This window comes from Sminthopsis crassicaudata, chromosome 4 (assembly GCF_048593235.1).
Source record: "Sminthopsis crassicaudata isolate SCR6 chromosome 4, ASM4859323v1, whole genome shotgun sequence".
NCBI lineage: Eukaryota > Metazoa > Chordata > Mammalia > Dasyuromorphia > Dasyuridae > Sminthopsis > Sminthopsis crassicaudata.
Window position 1 is genome coordinate 14,215,615 of NC_133620.1, and position 18,061 is coordinate 14,233,675.

Sequence of the window (18,061 nt, forward strand, 5' to 3'; positions counted from 1 at the left end):
GTATTTTGAAAAATAAAAAAAACTATTATTTTTTTAAAAGTAAAAAATAAAAACAAGATTCTAAGAAAAAGTCCATGAGTATCACCAAATTTAAAATAGGAGCCCCGGATACAAAAAAGTTTAGGACCCCTGTCTGGTACAGCCCTCTCATTTTACAAATGAGATAAAGCTGAGACCTTGAGGGAGAAAGTGATTTTCCTTAAGATCAAATAACCAATTAGTAGTACAGCCAAGACATAGATGACCCTTTTTCTCCTGAACTATAATCCCAGCCTGCTTCTTCTATCCACAGTATCTCACTTACTACAAATTTTAAATTTGCTCAGAAGTTGAACATAAGAAGGTAAAAATGCACACACACAAACACACATATATGTATTTTAAGAATCACAAAATCTTTGGAATTACCTCCAAAGTTACTAAATCGGGTACATCATTTGACACAGAGATAAAACTACTAGCTCCATAGCCCAGAGATCAAAGAGGAAAAGGAGCTTTATATAGAAAAGTATTAGAACCACTTGTTTTACCAGAGGAAAAAAAGTTAAGGGCTTAATAACTGAGGAAATGGCTGGATAAGTTAAGGATATGTGAATGTAAAGAAATACCATAGCACCATAAGCAAAATTAATGACAGCACACATATAAAACTCAAAGGTTTACAAATATTATTTCTCATACCAACCCTGGGAAGTAAGCACTATTTTTAATCTCCATTTTACAGATAAAGAAGCTGAGGTTCAGACAGTCTAAGAAGACAGTACTAAGAGAATGGTTTATGGGGAGAAAATTAGATAATTTAAAAAGGTGTAATTAATATATCACACTTTAAGGCTTATAAAGTGGTTTAGAAATATCTTATTTAATCCTCATAATTCTGGGAAGTGGGTACTATGAGGAAACAGAGGCAACAGGAGTTAGGAGTTAAGTAACTTGTCCAGGATCATACTGCTAACAAATATCTGAGGTCAAATTTGAACTCTCCACCTCTACCTAGCAGACTGTTTCAAGGAAGACTCATTTGAACAGATTCAGAGTGAAGTAGCAGAACTGGGAGAATAATTTACACAGTAACAAAACTTCATAAAGAAAAAAACCTTTGGAAGACATTGTAACTTTTGCTACAATCATGATTCCAAAGGATCAATAATGAAAGCCACTATTTACTGGCAACTTCCACTGGCAAAAGGAGATACACATTGTCAGACATAGACAATGACAGATTTTGTTTATTTTACTGGGGGTAATTGACACGAAGATTTATTTTTATTTCTTTCCATTTTAGAATAAGGAGGAAGAAAGGGACCAGGGATAGGGTGACCAAAACTGAAAAACAAATATAAAGAGGATCACTTTTTTTTTTTTAAATGCAAAGAAATTAGGATAGAGATCAGTAGAAAAACCAGACAAGCAGGAGAGCTCTGAAAAATAACAAATTGGGTTTCTTTATACATTTAAAAAGAAATTTCTAATACACACTGGCAACTTCATGTCCAACCCTCCATTCACTTCCACCACATACACAGAAACATTCATCCTATTGGGTGGTGGTTAAATTTGGGGAGCAGGGAGGAAGGGGCTGTAAATGAAAACAGCCCCTGCAGGATCTGAGACACCCTAACAATAAGAGTCCCCCCCAAATCTGATCTGCTTGAGGCCTTAGGCTCTGAGCCAGAAGAGATCATAAATGCCAGGCAGTCCAATCCCCTCATTTTACAGACAAGGAAACTGAATAGAAATGAGAGCAGTCCCCTCTATAATATCCCTGACAGGTGCCTACCCAGCCTAGACCCAGAAGAGCTCTTCTTTTTTTTTTTTTTTTTTTTTAATAAAACTTTTTAAAATGTTTAAAACACACACACAGAAAATTTTCAACATTCATCCTTGCAAAGCCTGTTTTCTCCCTCCCTTCCCCCACTCTTTCCCCCAGATGGCAAGTAATCCAATATATAGTAAACATGTGCAATTCTTCTATATATATTTCTACGATTTTAATGCCACATAAGAAAAATCTAATCAAAAAGGAAACAAAAAGCAAGCAAACAACAACAACGAGGTTGTGATTCACACTCAATCCCCACAGTCCTGTCTGGGTGCAGATGGCTCTCCGTCACAAGTCTATTGGAATTGGCCTGAAAAGAGCCTTGTCCATCAAAACTGATATTTAAATAATTTTGTTGTTTCTGTATAAAGTGTTCTTGGAAACTCTTGGAAAGGGGAACACTCTTCTCCCCAAAGCAAACTATCCGCCCATGTGCTCGTTAGATTGTAAGCTCCTTGTGGGCAGGGATCATCATCTGGCTCTTTCTGGATCCCCAGCACTTAGTCCAGTGGCCAGCTTACAGAAAGGGCTGATTGAGGGAGTGCCTTCTGGACCCTTCTTATTGCTAAGAAGTTTTTCTTGCCATCAGGCCTACTTAAAGTCCTAGAGAAAAAAACCTGAAGTCAGTGGGGTCAGAAGCAATAAGGCACCAGATTGGAGACTTAGAATTTAAGGGGATCCTTTGAGGTCATCTAGTAGCAGAACCAAAATCCAAAAGCTAAATTCATAGACAGCCCTCAGCCCTTTTATCTATGAGTTAGGACAAGTTAGGACAAAAAAACATGTTTTTTCCTGGTCTGACCTTTGCCAGCTCTGGGACAATTCTGTAAGCAATTCATTTAGCCTCTCTTGTCTCCCTGCTTTTAAAAATACAAATGTAATTAGATTTTTTTTTTTTCTGAGTCAAGAAAAATCAAATGTACCTTTGATGGAACAAGACTCAGAGAGTGGAGATAAAAACTCCACGACCTCTGGCACAAGAATCTACATTCCATCCTGGCAGATGGAGAAGCGCAGCCAGGGGCTTCACCTCAGCCCACCAGACGAAGCTTCCTATCTTATTCCTAATTATTTTTAGGATCTAGTTTCTAAACTTTGTCATTTATGCCTACTGAAGAGACTTCAACCTTGGTCAGCAACCTCCAGGACGGGCACTCTGGGATAAATCACCAGTTACTCATTCTAGTTACAATTGTGTTTAAATAAATGGATTTTGCATCTGATATTCTGACACTGATACCAGTAGTCCACAGGTAAAAACATTAGATGTAGAGACAGGAAGACCTGAATTCAAATCCAGTTTCAGATTCTTACAAGCCATATGTTCTTGGGTGAATCACTTCACTTTTGTCTCCCTCAGTTTTCTAAACTATAAAATGGGGAAAATAATAACATCTACCTCCCAGATTGTTGTGAAGACCAAATGAGATGATAATGTTAAAGCACAGTATGTGGCACACAGTAGGTGCTATATAAGTGGCAACCACCACATCATCATTATATAGAATAACAAATATAAAATATTCATGATCACTTGTACTAATATTCTGATATCATCATTTATATTAATGCCATAAGGAGACATATTAATGTTACAATTGTGTAACATTATATATTCTATTACTGTTAGCTTGAATAAACACAGGAAAGAAAAAAAAAGAGAGAGATTCAAAAGGAACTTTTTTCTATTACAAAAAGCTTTTGTAAGCCAAGCTTAAGTCTTTTCTAAATGTCAAACTCTCTTCTTTCATGAAAAATCTTAGAGAAATCCTTCTTTGATTGTAATAACAGGTGAAAGGAAATCCAGTGGGCTTGGGGGCCCATGCAATTCCAACCTAACTGAAATTACTTCCCTCCCCCCCAGATTGCTCAATCATCATTCCTTTACTTTGCTCATAAAAGTCGAAGATTCTGGGTGAAACGTAGGACTAATATCCCAAGCTGTGTTGGCGGCCAATAAAACAAACAGATCGCAAAGACAATCATCAAAATGCCAGCCGCTCTAAGTAGCTGATGAATGTGACAAATTTAAAGGCAAGCATTCCCCCTGCCACCTCCTCGTTGTTCTGACGACTGCGCCTTAAATCGTTCCAACGCGAAGTAAACCATTGGGAATCACAGTTGGATTTCTTTTTTCATCCCTAACGGTTCTTACATTTCAAACCACTGTGATTTTCCCAATCAGTTATTTCCAATACAAGGAAGAGGGTTAGGGGGAGGGAAGCCATTCCCAGAAGTGCTTGTTTCTTCTAATTACTACGTTACGAGCCTCACATTAAGCCAGACGTGAGTACATTTTATCGAAGGATAATAACATACCATTACTTCATAATCGGGACCCAACAGGTTTTCCCACTTGGATTTCAGCTCATTTTCCAGGGAGCCAGGAACAGTATCTAGATGTTTAAAAAAAAAAAAAAAAAAAAAAAGGAGCTGAGAACAGAAAACATCAGCATTTTTTCAGTCAAAACAGAAGCTAAATTGAGAAATGGAAAAATGGAGGACAAAGAAAGTACATCAAACTCCAGCCCAATGGGCAGCTTAAGTCGGAGGTAAATTGAAGGAATGTCAATCCTAGCTCTAAGCAAAGGAGGGTGGGTTCTTATTTCAGCGCACCTGCCACTCCCATTTCTGGTTGAGTGAGAGCAAGCAAGGGAATCTGAAGGGTTTGGTTGGATGGGATCCTTGATTCTGACACATATTGGCTGTGTGGCTCTGGTCTAGTCCTCTAACTGCTCAGTGCCTTAGACAATCGTATAAGCCTGTTGTGGAGTTGTGGGGAACAGGGTTGCCTATGTTGGTTTGGGGAGCTTTCTCATTGCTTTGGTGGAGGATCTTAAAGGTAAAGAGAAAGGAGGATTTATAAATCTACTTTCTGGTTATAAGTAAAATTGACATGACCTTGCTTGTACCTGCCGGCCAGCTCCCTCCCCGACTTCTTCAGCATCTCTACCTCTTAATCTGTAGCTTCCCTCAAGGTACTACACAGGTAGAACTCCTCAGCTCTTCAGTTATTTGCTTTCTGTCCCTCCTCTTCAATGACCAACTGAGTCCACCCTCCCCGATACCTGCGGTACCAGTTGAACTGCCAATGTAGAATCAAAAACACAAAGTCCTCTCTCTAATAATCTGGCTGTGTGATCCTGGGCAAGTCCCTAGCCTCCTCAGTACGTTAGTGAGTCATTGCTAAATGGGCTTGAGTTTCCACACAAGCAGAACCTCACATGGGTGAAATCAATGACAGGTCTGAACTTTCTTCCCCGCTGAGTGCCCATGATGTAATCCTCCCCTAGAATAGAAGCTCTTTCAGAAGAGACAACTCCATTTTTATCTTTGGCATCAGAGTGGCTGCTTAACAAAACACTGCTAGACCGTTCTGCCTTAAATATTAATCACTTGACAATTATGGGATCCCAGACTTAGAAACGGGAGGGACCTTGGAAAGAATCGAAGCCCTCCCTGAACAGAGAGGGGAACTGAGGACCAGGGGGGGCTAAAAGTTAGCTATTAAGATCACTGCGTGGCCGGACTCCCACATCTCCCTGCTCTCTCTCACGAGGATGTGAACCACCTGAGAGCAGGAGTCTTTCTGCCTTCCCCTCTGAACCTTAGCCCAGAGAAGATGTTTAGTCAGTGATTATTGGCTAGGATGGCTCTAAATGTCAACCACTCAAGTTGTCCAAACACAGATTCACAGCTGGAAGATAATGTAGAGGCACCTGACTCCCTCATTATATAGATGAGCAATCTGAGGCTGGAAACATGGGGAGCTGTCCAGGATCACGAAGGTCCTGAGGAGCTGAGGTGGGATTTGAACTCAGGTTTTTTTTTGAGTTTATGTTACACACTCTCCCCCATGCCACATGGGCATCTCTGCTAAAGGAGCCTGGAAACCTCAGTTCTTAAGAGCGGGTAGTCCTAAGAGCTGGGCCCCATCTTCTTTCCTCACTTGGCAGAGCTCGAAGCTTGTCTGGCTTACCGAGGGCCGTCAGTAACATGAGCTCCCGGAGAAGGTCTGGTTCTGAGCCAGTCTTTAGAGGGAGTACAGCTATCCTGACCTGTCTCTCTTTTCAACTGTCACCCCGCAAAAGCAGGCAATCGTGTTATGTCACCCAGCCTGCCCTCTGGGTGACCTCACTCCCGGCACGGCCCAGGTATCAAAATCTGCAGCCTGAGCAACACTGAACAGGTAGAGTCTAATGCTAGCTGAACACAGCTCTTGAAAATCAACTCTCTACCCCCCCCATTAAAAAAAACACCAAGAAACACAAAAGCCTCTCGATGTTTTGTCACAAGATTGGATAAGTCAGAGAAAGATTATTGCAGTCAACATAAGCTGTTTGGCTCCAACTCTGAACTGGGCCTCTGTAAATGTCCTGTCGCCTCTCAATTGTAATCCTAACAGGCCTCCAACGTCTCCCCAGTCTTTGGGGCCCATTTCAGATCCTCCAAGACCACGTTAGGGGCTGCACCTTAATCAGCAGAGAACGAAGCCCAGAAATCCTCAAAAAATATGCCATCGTGAAACTGAGCACAGAACTTACTCTCCTAAGTTGGAGGAGGCATTCCCAGAACCCTAAGTTCTTCCAGGAACTCTCTTCCACAAAGGGACTTCTCCGGGGGGAAGTGGTGGGACACGATCAGTGACTTGGGAGACAGAATTGCTCTTAGAGGCCCACAAATCCAAACTCTTCATCTTGCAGATGGCTAATTTATTTAATTGATTTGTTAGCTATTAACTAGAGCAGATCATCTACCTCTGATGTCTCATGGACTCAGGGAGGGGCCGGAGCCTGGGTTCTCAAGTGTAACGTGCAGTTGTCCCCAGAAGCTGCCGATCGCTCTCTGGGAGGAGATCTGCTGTGTCAACTCAAATCTCTCGGACAGATTCTTCTTCCTGTAGAGAACCGTTGTCTCCAGACAGTTGCCATTAACTGTCGTCCAGAAAAGCGATTTCCCTTCCTGCAGAGAGCTGCCTCAAGTCTGATCTAGAACAGAGACTCACTTTTCCTCCAGAGCTGCCCTCTTTATCCTCCCAGAGAATGGTTGTGGGATAATGCAAGGGCTTCTGGGAAGAATTACTTCAACCAATGAACTTGCTCCTCCTAAGCATGCAAGCTCTTCCCCAGAAATTCACAAGTAAAACTCCCAGTAAAGGCCGGAACTAGAGAATTGTCAAGTACCGACTTAGAACTTAGTAAGAACCTAATATCTCATTATCTCATTAGCACTTAGTAAGAACCTAACACTCAAGGACTATGCAGATGGAATACCATGATCAGATAAGGCCTTCTAAGCAGAAAAGCTTAGGAACAGAATATAAGCTCCTTGAAGGTAGGAACATTATATTTGTATGTCTAGCACCCAGCACAATGACTGACTCAGGACTGCCACTTACTTAATGTCGTGGACTGAATACAGACATCCCTCACCAAGAACCAACCTAGGACGTTTCAGACAGATTCTCTACTGGATGAATGATTGCTGGATGATCCATTTTTCATCCACAACAAATCTAAGAGTACCTACCCCAGAGAGCTCAGCTGCCTTGGTGCAAGGAGTAGCCACCTCCAACAAAATCATGGATCCTTGAAATATTAAGGAACTATTCAAAAATCCCATGAAGACCCTTTAACAATAATTTTCAGATTCAATGATGTTAAGATGGTGCTGGCTTCTGTACTGGATTCTTCTTTGAGTCTACATTTCTAAGACAGAACTTGGGGGCTTAACTTTCTATCTGTTTCACTCAAGGCTATATATTTTATCTGGTGTCCGGACTGGGGAACATTCTGGGATGCAGTCTCAGGCCTACCATTCATATCGACCATATGTCCTTGAATAAATCACTTTTGTTCGGTTTCATCACTCATAAACCAGGGATGCCCATGGCTCCTTAACCTCTGACATGGTAAGGACCATATCAGATAACACTATAAAGGACTATAGGACATCACACATCATTATTCTCCTTGAATCAGGTACTCCTTCCAACAGGGTAGATGCAAACTTTTTATGCTTTTTCTTTTTTTTTGTTCAATCTAATCCATAAAGGATAGAGCCAACAAATTAGAGGCCTTCCTCTGGTTCTTTGAATAATTTATCCCTCCTCGTGGCAAAGGTGAGGACAACAAGGGCAAAAAGCAGCATATATCTCCAAAAGTAGTTACTACATTGTTTTTATTTAACTGTATTTCTTTGTTGGGCAGCTAGGTGGCGCCATAGTGGATAGACTACCCAGCTTGTAGACAGTAAGACTCATCTTCCTTGAATTCAAATCTGGCCTCAGATACTTCCTTACTATGAGACTCTAGGCAAGTCACTTCACCCTGTTTGTCTCAGTTTTCTCATCTATAAAATAAGTTGGAGGAGGAAATGGCAAACCAGTCTTTACCAAGAGAACCCGAAATGGAGGCAGGAAAAGTAGAACAGATTGAAAGGACTGAAGCACATGATTTCAATGAATTTCAATTTATCCCACCAGCCCTAGGGCTAGTCTACCTCATCTCTTCCCTTGATTGGAGGGGAGAACCAAGAACTCCAAAACCTCCATAGAAGAACAGAGTTCAGCTCAGACCTTACCGCACTGTTTGGGACTTTTCTGCTCAGACCTTACCGCACCATTTGGGACTTTTCTGCCCAGCTTCTCCACCATGCTCCATATTAAAGAATTCATCCTCCCCACTTTTTACTTTGTTTTTGTGTGTAAAATTACCTTTTATGGGTGTGTACCTGCTCTGTAGAACTGGAGAAATTAGTAATATGCCAAAGATGAGCTCAATAATAGCAGCTCTACAAATATGATCTCATGTGATCTTCACAACAGCCCTGGGAGGTAAATGCTATTATTAGCTGTCATTTTACAGATGGGGAAACTGAGATAGGCAGAAGTTAAATGACTTTATCAAGGGTGACAGAGCTAGAAAGTACCTGAGGCCAGATTTGAGCTCCATTCCTGTTGACTCCAGATCCAGCATTAACTGTCTACCCGAATTTACATTCAAAGTTTTTTATTAAAAATTGCAAATTGTACTCAATCCTCCCTTCTCCTATTCTTCTACCCCATTGGGGCATTTCAAAGTTCAACTATTATAGGGTATACCAATAATCTTAACGCTAGTTGTAGCTTTAAACTGCACCTAAGGCTTTTGGGACAGCCTAACAGAAATTACAATAACAAGCCAAGACTTGCCCCCAAAGTGAGATGATTTAATCAGGGGCTCCAGGTACAGGCTGAAGAGGGAAGAGATTATTTTAAAATCTTCTCTTACCAGCTTATTGAGACTGGACTCATTAGCCATGAGGTCCCTTCCAACTCTGAAATTCTGTGGTTTTGAACTTCCATTTGCTACTTGTGTTAGTCAGTCAATGAACATTAAATATCTAGTGTGTTCTAGGGACTGTGCTAAACATAAGAGACACATTTTTTTTTTTTAAAGACCCATTCCTACACTCAAGGAGCTTGTAGTCTAATGGGAAAAAAAAAAATTATAATTTGAAGAGGAAAAAAAAATCAGCAAACTACTCCTTCCCTCCAAAAAAACCAACCACAAACCAAACAACCAAACCCTTTCTAATGGGAGAAGAAAGCAGACAAAAGGAAAGTAAAAAGTGGGGGAAGATGAGTTCTCCAATATGGGGGTATAGTAGAGAAGCTGGGCAGAGAAGTCCCATCATGGTGCAGTTAGGTCTGAATTGAACTCCATTGTTCTATGGAGATTTTGGAGTTCTTGGCTCCAAATCAGAAGGAACATGAGATAAAGCACTAGGACTGGTGGGATTTTGTAGGATGATGAGGTTTTCCCAATGATGAGCTTTCCTGGTTGTCATTTGTGTGACCATATCTCTCTGGGCCTCAGTTTCCTCTTATGTAAAATGATTTTAGATGAAGTGATTTGTAAATCCTTTCCAACTTAAATCATGATCCTAATGTTCCTCAATTCACCCCCACGTGAACAAAAGTTGAGTGCACAGATGTGGTCCAATTGCTTAGGGACCAATCATCATTCTCCCTCAAAGGGGGAGACCCAGATTCCTGCCATAGTTCAGGGGTGCTCCCAGCTGCCAATCTGGGCCTCTTTGATGTTCTGGTTCTTATTCAATGAATAGGGTAAAAAATGAAACCATGGTAAGTGCTCACAGCAGTGGGCAACATTTTGTTAGAAAAGGACATTCAAGATTCCCGATTCCCATCTATCACTCCCCTGACATTTCAGTTCAATTCAACAAGTATCTATTAAATGCCTACTATGCGCCAGGCACAAGAATGAAAATCCTTGGCAAATCTTCAAAATGGAGCAAAAAGGGGGGGCCGGAGTGGGGAGACCACAAAACCCTGAATTCTAAAACAGAGCAGTGGGCCGGGTTCTCCAAGAAATGTGAGAAGTTTAACTATTCCGACCTATTCCGTTACAATGTGTGAACACAGATCTGCCTGGGAAAACAAGACCTGGGCCTTTGTAAATGGACCGTGGGAAACCCACAAAGCCAATGGAATTAAGACATTCACGTCTCAAAAAGCATTAAGTTTGGTATTTCTGAGAAACACAAGTCAAAGCCCATTAGACTTTTACAGTAAATACAAAAGGTAGCAACCTCCTTAAAGACCAGCATTTCCCAAACTAATTAAGACAAAGAGCACTTATAGAATTGGAATATAGTGACAGAAAGGACATAATTTGGTTGGGAATCTCAGGATCAAAAGGGACTGGATAATTTTAGAGGGGAAAAAAAAAAAAGAATATTAACCAATATTTATTGTGTCAAATTTCTCCTGTGTAAGCCTTTTGGCAAATCTCTAATTTTATATTTGATTTTTTTACCCAGATCTGTGATTTCTTCTATTTTGGGGACATCTGGTGTAAAAGTTCCCTTGATTGTTACAGACTGCAAATCAATTATAACTTAAGAGTCTTAGGAGAGCTGCTTGAGGCAGTCAAGGGGAAGTGACTTGCATAGAATCATTGAAATCCATTAGGCATCTGGATTTGAATTCAGATCTCTCTGATTCCAAGATTAGTCCCTATTAGTCACTATTAGCCAAAACAAACAAACAAACAAATCTAATTTTCCCTCATGGATGCATATCTTATTCATGGGGAACAGGCCTCCAAAATAGTGGAGGAAGGATTGTCCGGAGCAAGAAGGAACATCTGTGGCAAGTGTGTAAGGACCCACATGTCAGCATCAGGAATCAAATGATAATTTAGGCTGGTCTTTAAATGGTTCCATAGCTATCCAGAAGTCCATGGGACTCCTGTCACGGGCAGTCTTTTAAGTGACCCAATGAGAGCAGTAACTGACCAACATACAGAACCTCAGCATTGGAAGGGACTTCAGACTGCAGTCAGGCTGAGCCATTCCCTCCAAAACATCCTAGACAAAGGAGTCATCCAGCTTTTGCTTGAATCCATCCAATGACAGGGAGCAGCCTATTTCCTAGAAGCCACTAGGTGGCACAGTGTACAGCATGCTGGCCTGACTCAAGAGCTGTGTATCTTTGAACAAATCATTTAAACTCTTCTCAGGATCAGTTTCCTCATCTAGAAAATGGGGATAATAGCACCCACTGCTCTGAGCTGTTATGAGAAGCAAATGAGATAATGTATGGAAAGAACTTTCTAAACCTTATAGAGATAAACAAATGATTGCTATTAGAATTGTTGCTGCTATTCTGATATTTATTATCAATAAATAAAAAATAATGAATAAATAAATAATAAATTAATTAATAAATAATAATAGAATTATTATTATTTCTGAGAAAACCCAAACCACTGTGGGGACCTCATTTTATTAGGAAGTTTTTCATGATATTGAAACTAAACCAAAGGTCTCCAGGAAGACATGAGTCACCAAAGACACGGGAATTAAGCAGCAGAACTGATGTTCAAATCTCAGTTCTCGAGCACCAAATGTCATCCTTTGCTCTAGTCTGGTTTTTTTAAAAGCTTTTCAACTATTCAATGCACATAATAGATCAGCAATGAATGAGAACTTGCTCTAACCAACCGTGATTAAACTGAAGTTGTTTTGTATTTTGTGTGGTTTTAAACATTTGCCCAAAATACCAGTAATTTCATACAGAAAAATAAGTATTTTCCACTTCAACAACAATACTGTATGAAGATGTATTCTGAAGGAAGTGGATATCTTCAACATAAAGAAGATCCAACCCACTTCCAGTGGATCAATGATAGACAGAAACAACTACACCCAGAGAAGGAACACTGGGAAGTGAATGTAAATTGTTAGCACTACTGTCTATCTACCCAGGTTACTTCTACCTTCGGAAGCTAATACTTAATGTGCAACAAGAAAATTGGATTTGCACACATATATTGTATCTAGGTTATATTGTAACATATGTAAAATGTATGAGATTGCCTGTCATCTAGGGGAGGGGGGAGAGGGAGGAAGGGGAAAATCTGGAAAAATGAATACAAGGGATAATGTTATTTAAAAATTACTCATGCATATATACTGTCAAAAAAAATGTATAATTATAAAATTAATTTTAAAAAAAAGAATAAGTATTTTCAACAGTGAAAAATAAAATCAAAGAATGAAAACAGAGCAAGTTATAAGTTCTCCGTGGTATCTCAAAACATATATATATACATACACACACATAAATATGTATATAAACACATGCAACATACATACATGTACACTGTTCACATGTGTGTGAGAAAGACCCAACTTTTTGAAAAGTTTATTAAGTTAATTTTTTCATGTTTACTAATTGTGGTAAAAAGGGAAACATATGAGACCTTCAGAGAATTATCGAAATTAGAGTGGGAGGGAATCGTGAAAGTAGCATTCTTAATCTACATTCCATGAACTTGTAGTTTTGTTTTTAACTTTTTAAATAATTATTTCAATATAAATGATTTCCTTTTTTATAACTCTATATATTTTCACTTAAATATTTAAAAAAATGATTTGGAGAAGGTTTTCACAGGTTTCACAAGACAACAAAAAGAATCCATAATATAAGAAAGGTTAAAAACACCTGATGTATACATTTTCATATTTTACAGGAAAGAATACTGAGGAACAGAGGGCCTGTGGAATTAGGATAAAATCACACATGAGTTAATGACAGAATCAGGACCTGATTCCAAGCTGGTGAAAACAGAAGGAATAAGACGTCCTGTTCCCCTGAAAAGAGCAACATGAACCTACCTAATGGCTGTGATGACAGCTTTGGCTTCTCTTCATCCTTCAGATGAGCTGCTTTCTCTTGCTTCACTTCATTTTCTTCATCTAAATTCGTTTCAGTCTCCACAGCTCCCGTTAAAAATAAGGCGGGTGTTTTAGGCGGTGCTACAAAAGTCCCCAAAACAGCAAATTATCCACATGGACTCATCAACAGTACTTTATATGTCAAAGGACTTCAATCTAGAATTATAATTTTATGAAGGAAGAAATCAAAAACCAATAACCAGTGATTTATTCAAGGTCACCAGACTGACTCAGGATTCATATCAAGAACTAATTGATCGCTTACATGAACTGATGCTGAGTGAATTGACCAGAACCAACAGAACATTGTACACAGTAACAAGATCATGTGATGAACAAGTGTGATGGACTTGACTCTTTAACAAGATCATGTGATGAACAATTGTGATGGACTTGGTTCTTTTCAACAATGTGATGATTCAAGGCAATTCCAATAAACCCGGGATAGAAATTGCCATCCACATCCAGAGAAAGAATTATGGAGACTGAATGTGGATTACAGAGTATTCTCACCTTTTTTGTTTGTTTTCTTTGCTTTTTCTTTGTTGTAGTTTTTTTCCCCTTTGTTCTAATTTTTCTTACAACATGACAAATAGAGAAATATGTTTAAAAGAATTACACATATTTAATTCATATGAGATTACTTGCTGTCTTGGGGAGGGAAGAGTTAAAGGAGAAAGGAAGATAAATTTGGAACACAAAGTCTTACAAAAATGAATGTTGGAAACTATCTTCACATGTATCTGGAAAAAATTAAATATTATTAAATTTTTAAAAAAAGAATTGTTTGATTCTGAGAGGCAGCTGGGTGGTGTAGTATAAAGAGCACCAGCCCTTGAGTCAGGAGGACCTGACTACAAATCTAACCTGAGAAAGCTGTGTGACCCTAGACAAATCACTTAACCCTGATTGCTTCTCCCTCTCCAGAAATAAGAATTTATTGATTCTAATCCAATACGCTTTTTAAAAAAACAGACCAATCTAGTCCTTTTCTCCAGTTTCTTGACTTCTCTTAAGCCCTTCAGACAGGGTATTATGTAATGAGATAAAGGAGACAGAGGCTTTGTAAAATGTTGTTTCACAAAGAAAAGGAATTATTCATTTCTTCTAAAATATTATCCATTAATGATTTTCAACTACCTGCCTTTACATATTCTTATGCTTAGTTTTGAAATTGCTAATTAAAAGGTTCTTCAATATTTTAAAAAATTTAAATATATTTCATTCATTTAATAGGTATTAACTAGCATTTATATAGCATAGGATATAAAATATTACCCATTAATGATTTTCAACTACCTGCCTTTACATATTCTAATGCTTAGTTTTGAAATCGCTAATTAAAAGGTTCTTCAATATTTTTTAAAAATTTAAATATATTTCATTCATTTAAAAGGTATTAACTAGCATTTATGAAGTGCACTTCATTTGATATAACAACTTTGGGAAGTAAGTGCTATTCATATCTTGATTTTTACAGATGAAGAAACTGAGGCACAGAATTAATTTTTTTTTAATGACTTGTCCTGAGTCACACAGTCATTGAATATCTGAGACAGGATAGACTGTAAGCTCCTATAGAGCATGAATTGTCTTTTCCTTTTCTTTGCATTCCCAGCACTTGATGTCAATGTACAGTATTTCATTTTTATTGACTGACTCAACTCAGGTCTACAAGCTCTCCAACTGGTCCCTCTTCTAGAGCCCTACTTCTGCTATCCAGCACTATCTAAGTTCTAGATCAAGTCTTGTGCCCTTGGATGGAAGGAGGTGTTATAGATGTTAAAAGAGGAAAAAAATCACGGTCCTTTACCTCCAGGAATTTTCCATATAGAAATACTTTTAAGTTGCAAAACAAGGCAATAGAATATGATGTTCCTGACTCAAGATCAAGCACAATTCTACCAAAAGGAGTTCAAAGTTCAAGAAAGGGGAAACTGTGGACACAAGAACATAAACTCACGGTACTGTAAGACCGAAGGGACCTCAGAAGTCCCATGGTCTAATATCCTCAGTTTAAAGATGAGGAAAGAGAGGCAAATGCCAAGTAGCTTTGAACTGGATTTGGTACAAATAAAATGCCTCATGGAAGAAACAAGATATGGTAGGATAATTTGTGTAAATCTTCAAAGTTTTCAAATAACAACCTATCTGAATTAAATTAATAATGGCAGTAATATTAGTAGCCCTTGAGGTTACTTTGCCAAGTGCTCTCTATCCACTGCCTGAGAAAGGACCATCTTGTTTATTTCTGTGTATCTCTAGAATCTAGAACAGAATAGATGATTATAAATAATTACTGAATAAATGAGTCTCCCAATCACATGAGGCACATAGTGAATTATTGGCCCCCTTTTACAGATGAGGAAGCCGAGGATCAGAGAGATCTAGAGACTTGCTTAAGCTCACACAGCTCTTAAGAGCTGAAGCTGTTATTCAGAGCCAAGGCTTCCTGATTCTAAGTCCAACCATTTAGCCGCTATTCCTTATTCTCCTTCCCATCCAATCTTAAATGTAGATCTGCCCTATAAAAGATTCCTCCTACTAACCAAGCTGACATACTCTACCACGGACAGCAAATTAGAGCCAAGTGCCCCATATCAGCTGTTATAACCATTAGATTTTACATAAATATTGACTTAAACTTCTCCAAACTCAATATTGCATTTTTATAACTATTCCTCTTGAAGAATCTTGGCGGTTTTAAATGTTGAGCATAAAATGAAGTTGACGGGTCATCTGTTTTTAACAGCAAAATTACTTTCATGGTAAATTGCAGGCTTCAATTTAAATAAAGATCACTATCAGTTGACAGAAAAGGTTTCCAGGTCTGACTTCTCCCTGCAGCTGCTTTACTGGAGAAAATCAACATTCTTCCCCACGGATAAATTCTGCTATAACATTACTAGATTTTGAACAGCCTGCTCAAGTCATCACTGCCACACTGAAAGATATTTCCTTAGGTTATCAACCTCTATTCATATATGCAATTTGAGGTCAATACATTAAGAAATGAAAGAGCTATAAATTTATAGCCAACATTTAGGATCATAGAAGTCCTGCCAGGGAAAAGTAGAAAAGAAGACAGTGGGTTCTATATTTTCTGATCTATTCTTTCTCATGACATTATAAACTCAATCAGAAGATTAAATCCAGAAGAGTTTTAAAATAAAATGTAGCTTTCAAAGTAATATGATACTTAAGGTTTATCAAGTGCCAAGACCTTAAGATGAGAGGTGTCCCCACTTTATTATTCAAATGTGAATAATAGACATATTTTGGAAAGGATAAAGTTCTCTTCTTGGAGAAGTAAGGCTCATTTCCATCTGGAGGAGTAAGAAATTGGCACTGCCCGAGTGTCAGAAATCTAATGTTTTCCCTCTGAGGAATGGCTCGTCATCAAAACGGGCATCTCAAGGTCAACAACTGGCTAGCATCCCACTGCTGCTCGATGCTATACCCCAAGGTACCCAGGGGTCCTAAGCATTTAGCTCATCCAATCTTCATATTTTGAGATAAATAAACCAAAGCCCAGGAAGGGAAAATGACTTGTTTTACACTCACAGAGCTTCAAGTCTAGTAGATTTACTTTTCACTGAATTTTATAAAATAGGATTATTTGGGGCAAGGTACAAATGCCAGGAAAATGCCACTTGAATTCCAAGTTCCATGAAAAGGGGAGACACGAGAAATATTTACCTTCATCTAAAGATCTGTCAGGAGGAAGAGGTGAAGAAGATGCTTTGGTTCGTACTAGAGTCAGATGCACTGTATCTCCTGCCCTGCGTAAAACTTCTATAACTTCCTGATTGGCAAAACCCTGGATATCTACTCCATCCACCTATGGAAGGAAGAAAAAAGAAAGAAGGAAAGAAGGAAAAGAGGGAGAAAGAGAAGGAGGAAGGGAGGGTGAGAGGGAAGGAGGGAAGGAGGGAAGGAGGGAAGGAGGGAAGGAAGGAAGGAAGGAAGGAAGGAAGGAAGGAAGGAAGGAAGGAAGGAAGGAAGGAAGGAAGGAAGGAAGGAAGGAAGGAAGGAAGGAAGGAAGGAAGGAAGGAAGGAAGGAAGGGAGGGAGGGAGGGAACAAAGAAGGGAGAGAGGGAGGGAGGGAGGAAAAGAGGGAGGGAGGGAGGGAGATAAAGGCAGAGGGAGAGAGAGAGAGGAAGGAAGTAGAGGAGGAAGAGAAGGGAAGAAGGAAAAAAGGAAGAATAGGAGCAAGAAAGGGAGAAAGAAAATAAACAATTATTATGCTCCTATTAATGCGTCAGGCATTGTTTTAAGCATCTAACAAATATTTTACAATGTTAATCCTCCCAACAATTTTGAAAAGTTGATGCTATTTAAAAGGTTCCATTAAGGAATAAAGTGTTAGGAAGCCTTAGCTTACACAAATTTAATTCTTTTAGAAATGAAACCTAGATCCTCTTTTAAGTTGTCCCAGGACTAATTAAAAAGAAACACATTAGTCTGCAATAAAAGGAATATATATATATATATATATATATATATATATATATATATATATATATATATATATATTACACATAAAAAAGAATCTCAATCTTGCAGGCTGGGAGCCATCCTGACACAAGCAGAGATTGGTTCTTCCCAAATTCTGGAAGTCTTAGACCTCTCTGTCAGCTTTCAGACTCTTAAGGAATCCAGCCATCTATCAATCTGTTTATAAGAACTACATTTCAATAATGTGAGATAACAAAGGGAACAGATTAAAAAAAAAAAAAAAAAAAAAAAAGTTCAGCAAAGGGGATCCTTAAAACTTTCTTATTTATTATTCTTTTATGGCCCAAGTACATTTCTCAAAATATAAACTAAATACCCTCTGCAGTAATGTAAGCCCACTGTAGACTTTGGGATTTACCAGGATTATTAAGCCTCCACCAGCCTAAACAGAAATAATTTCTTTAGTTTTTCTTCAGAAGATTTTCCCCCTGCCATCCACCTTAGGGGAAGTTTCCTATATTTTTTCCCTGTAGA

At 38.8% G+C, this 18,061-nt stretch overlaps 1 protein-coding gene across 1 annotated transcript in view; it reads right to left on the reverse strand.

Moving 5' to 3' along the window:
• The window catches only part of PATJ (PATJ crumbs cell polarity complex component), a 335,316-nt gene that overhangs the window by 277,863 nt on the left and 39,392 nt on the right, over positions 1–18,061 (reverse strand). The window contains 3 exon segments of the mRNA XM_074265778.1: positions 4,142–4,218; positions 13,010–13,150; positions 16,769–16,910. Of these exon segments, the coding sequence (XP_074121879.1) occupies positions 4,142–4,218; positions 13,010–13,150; positions 16,769–16,910 (360 nt within the window).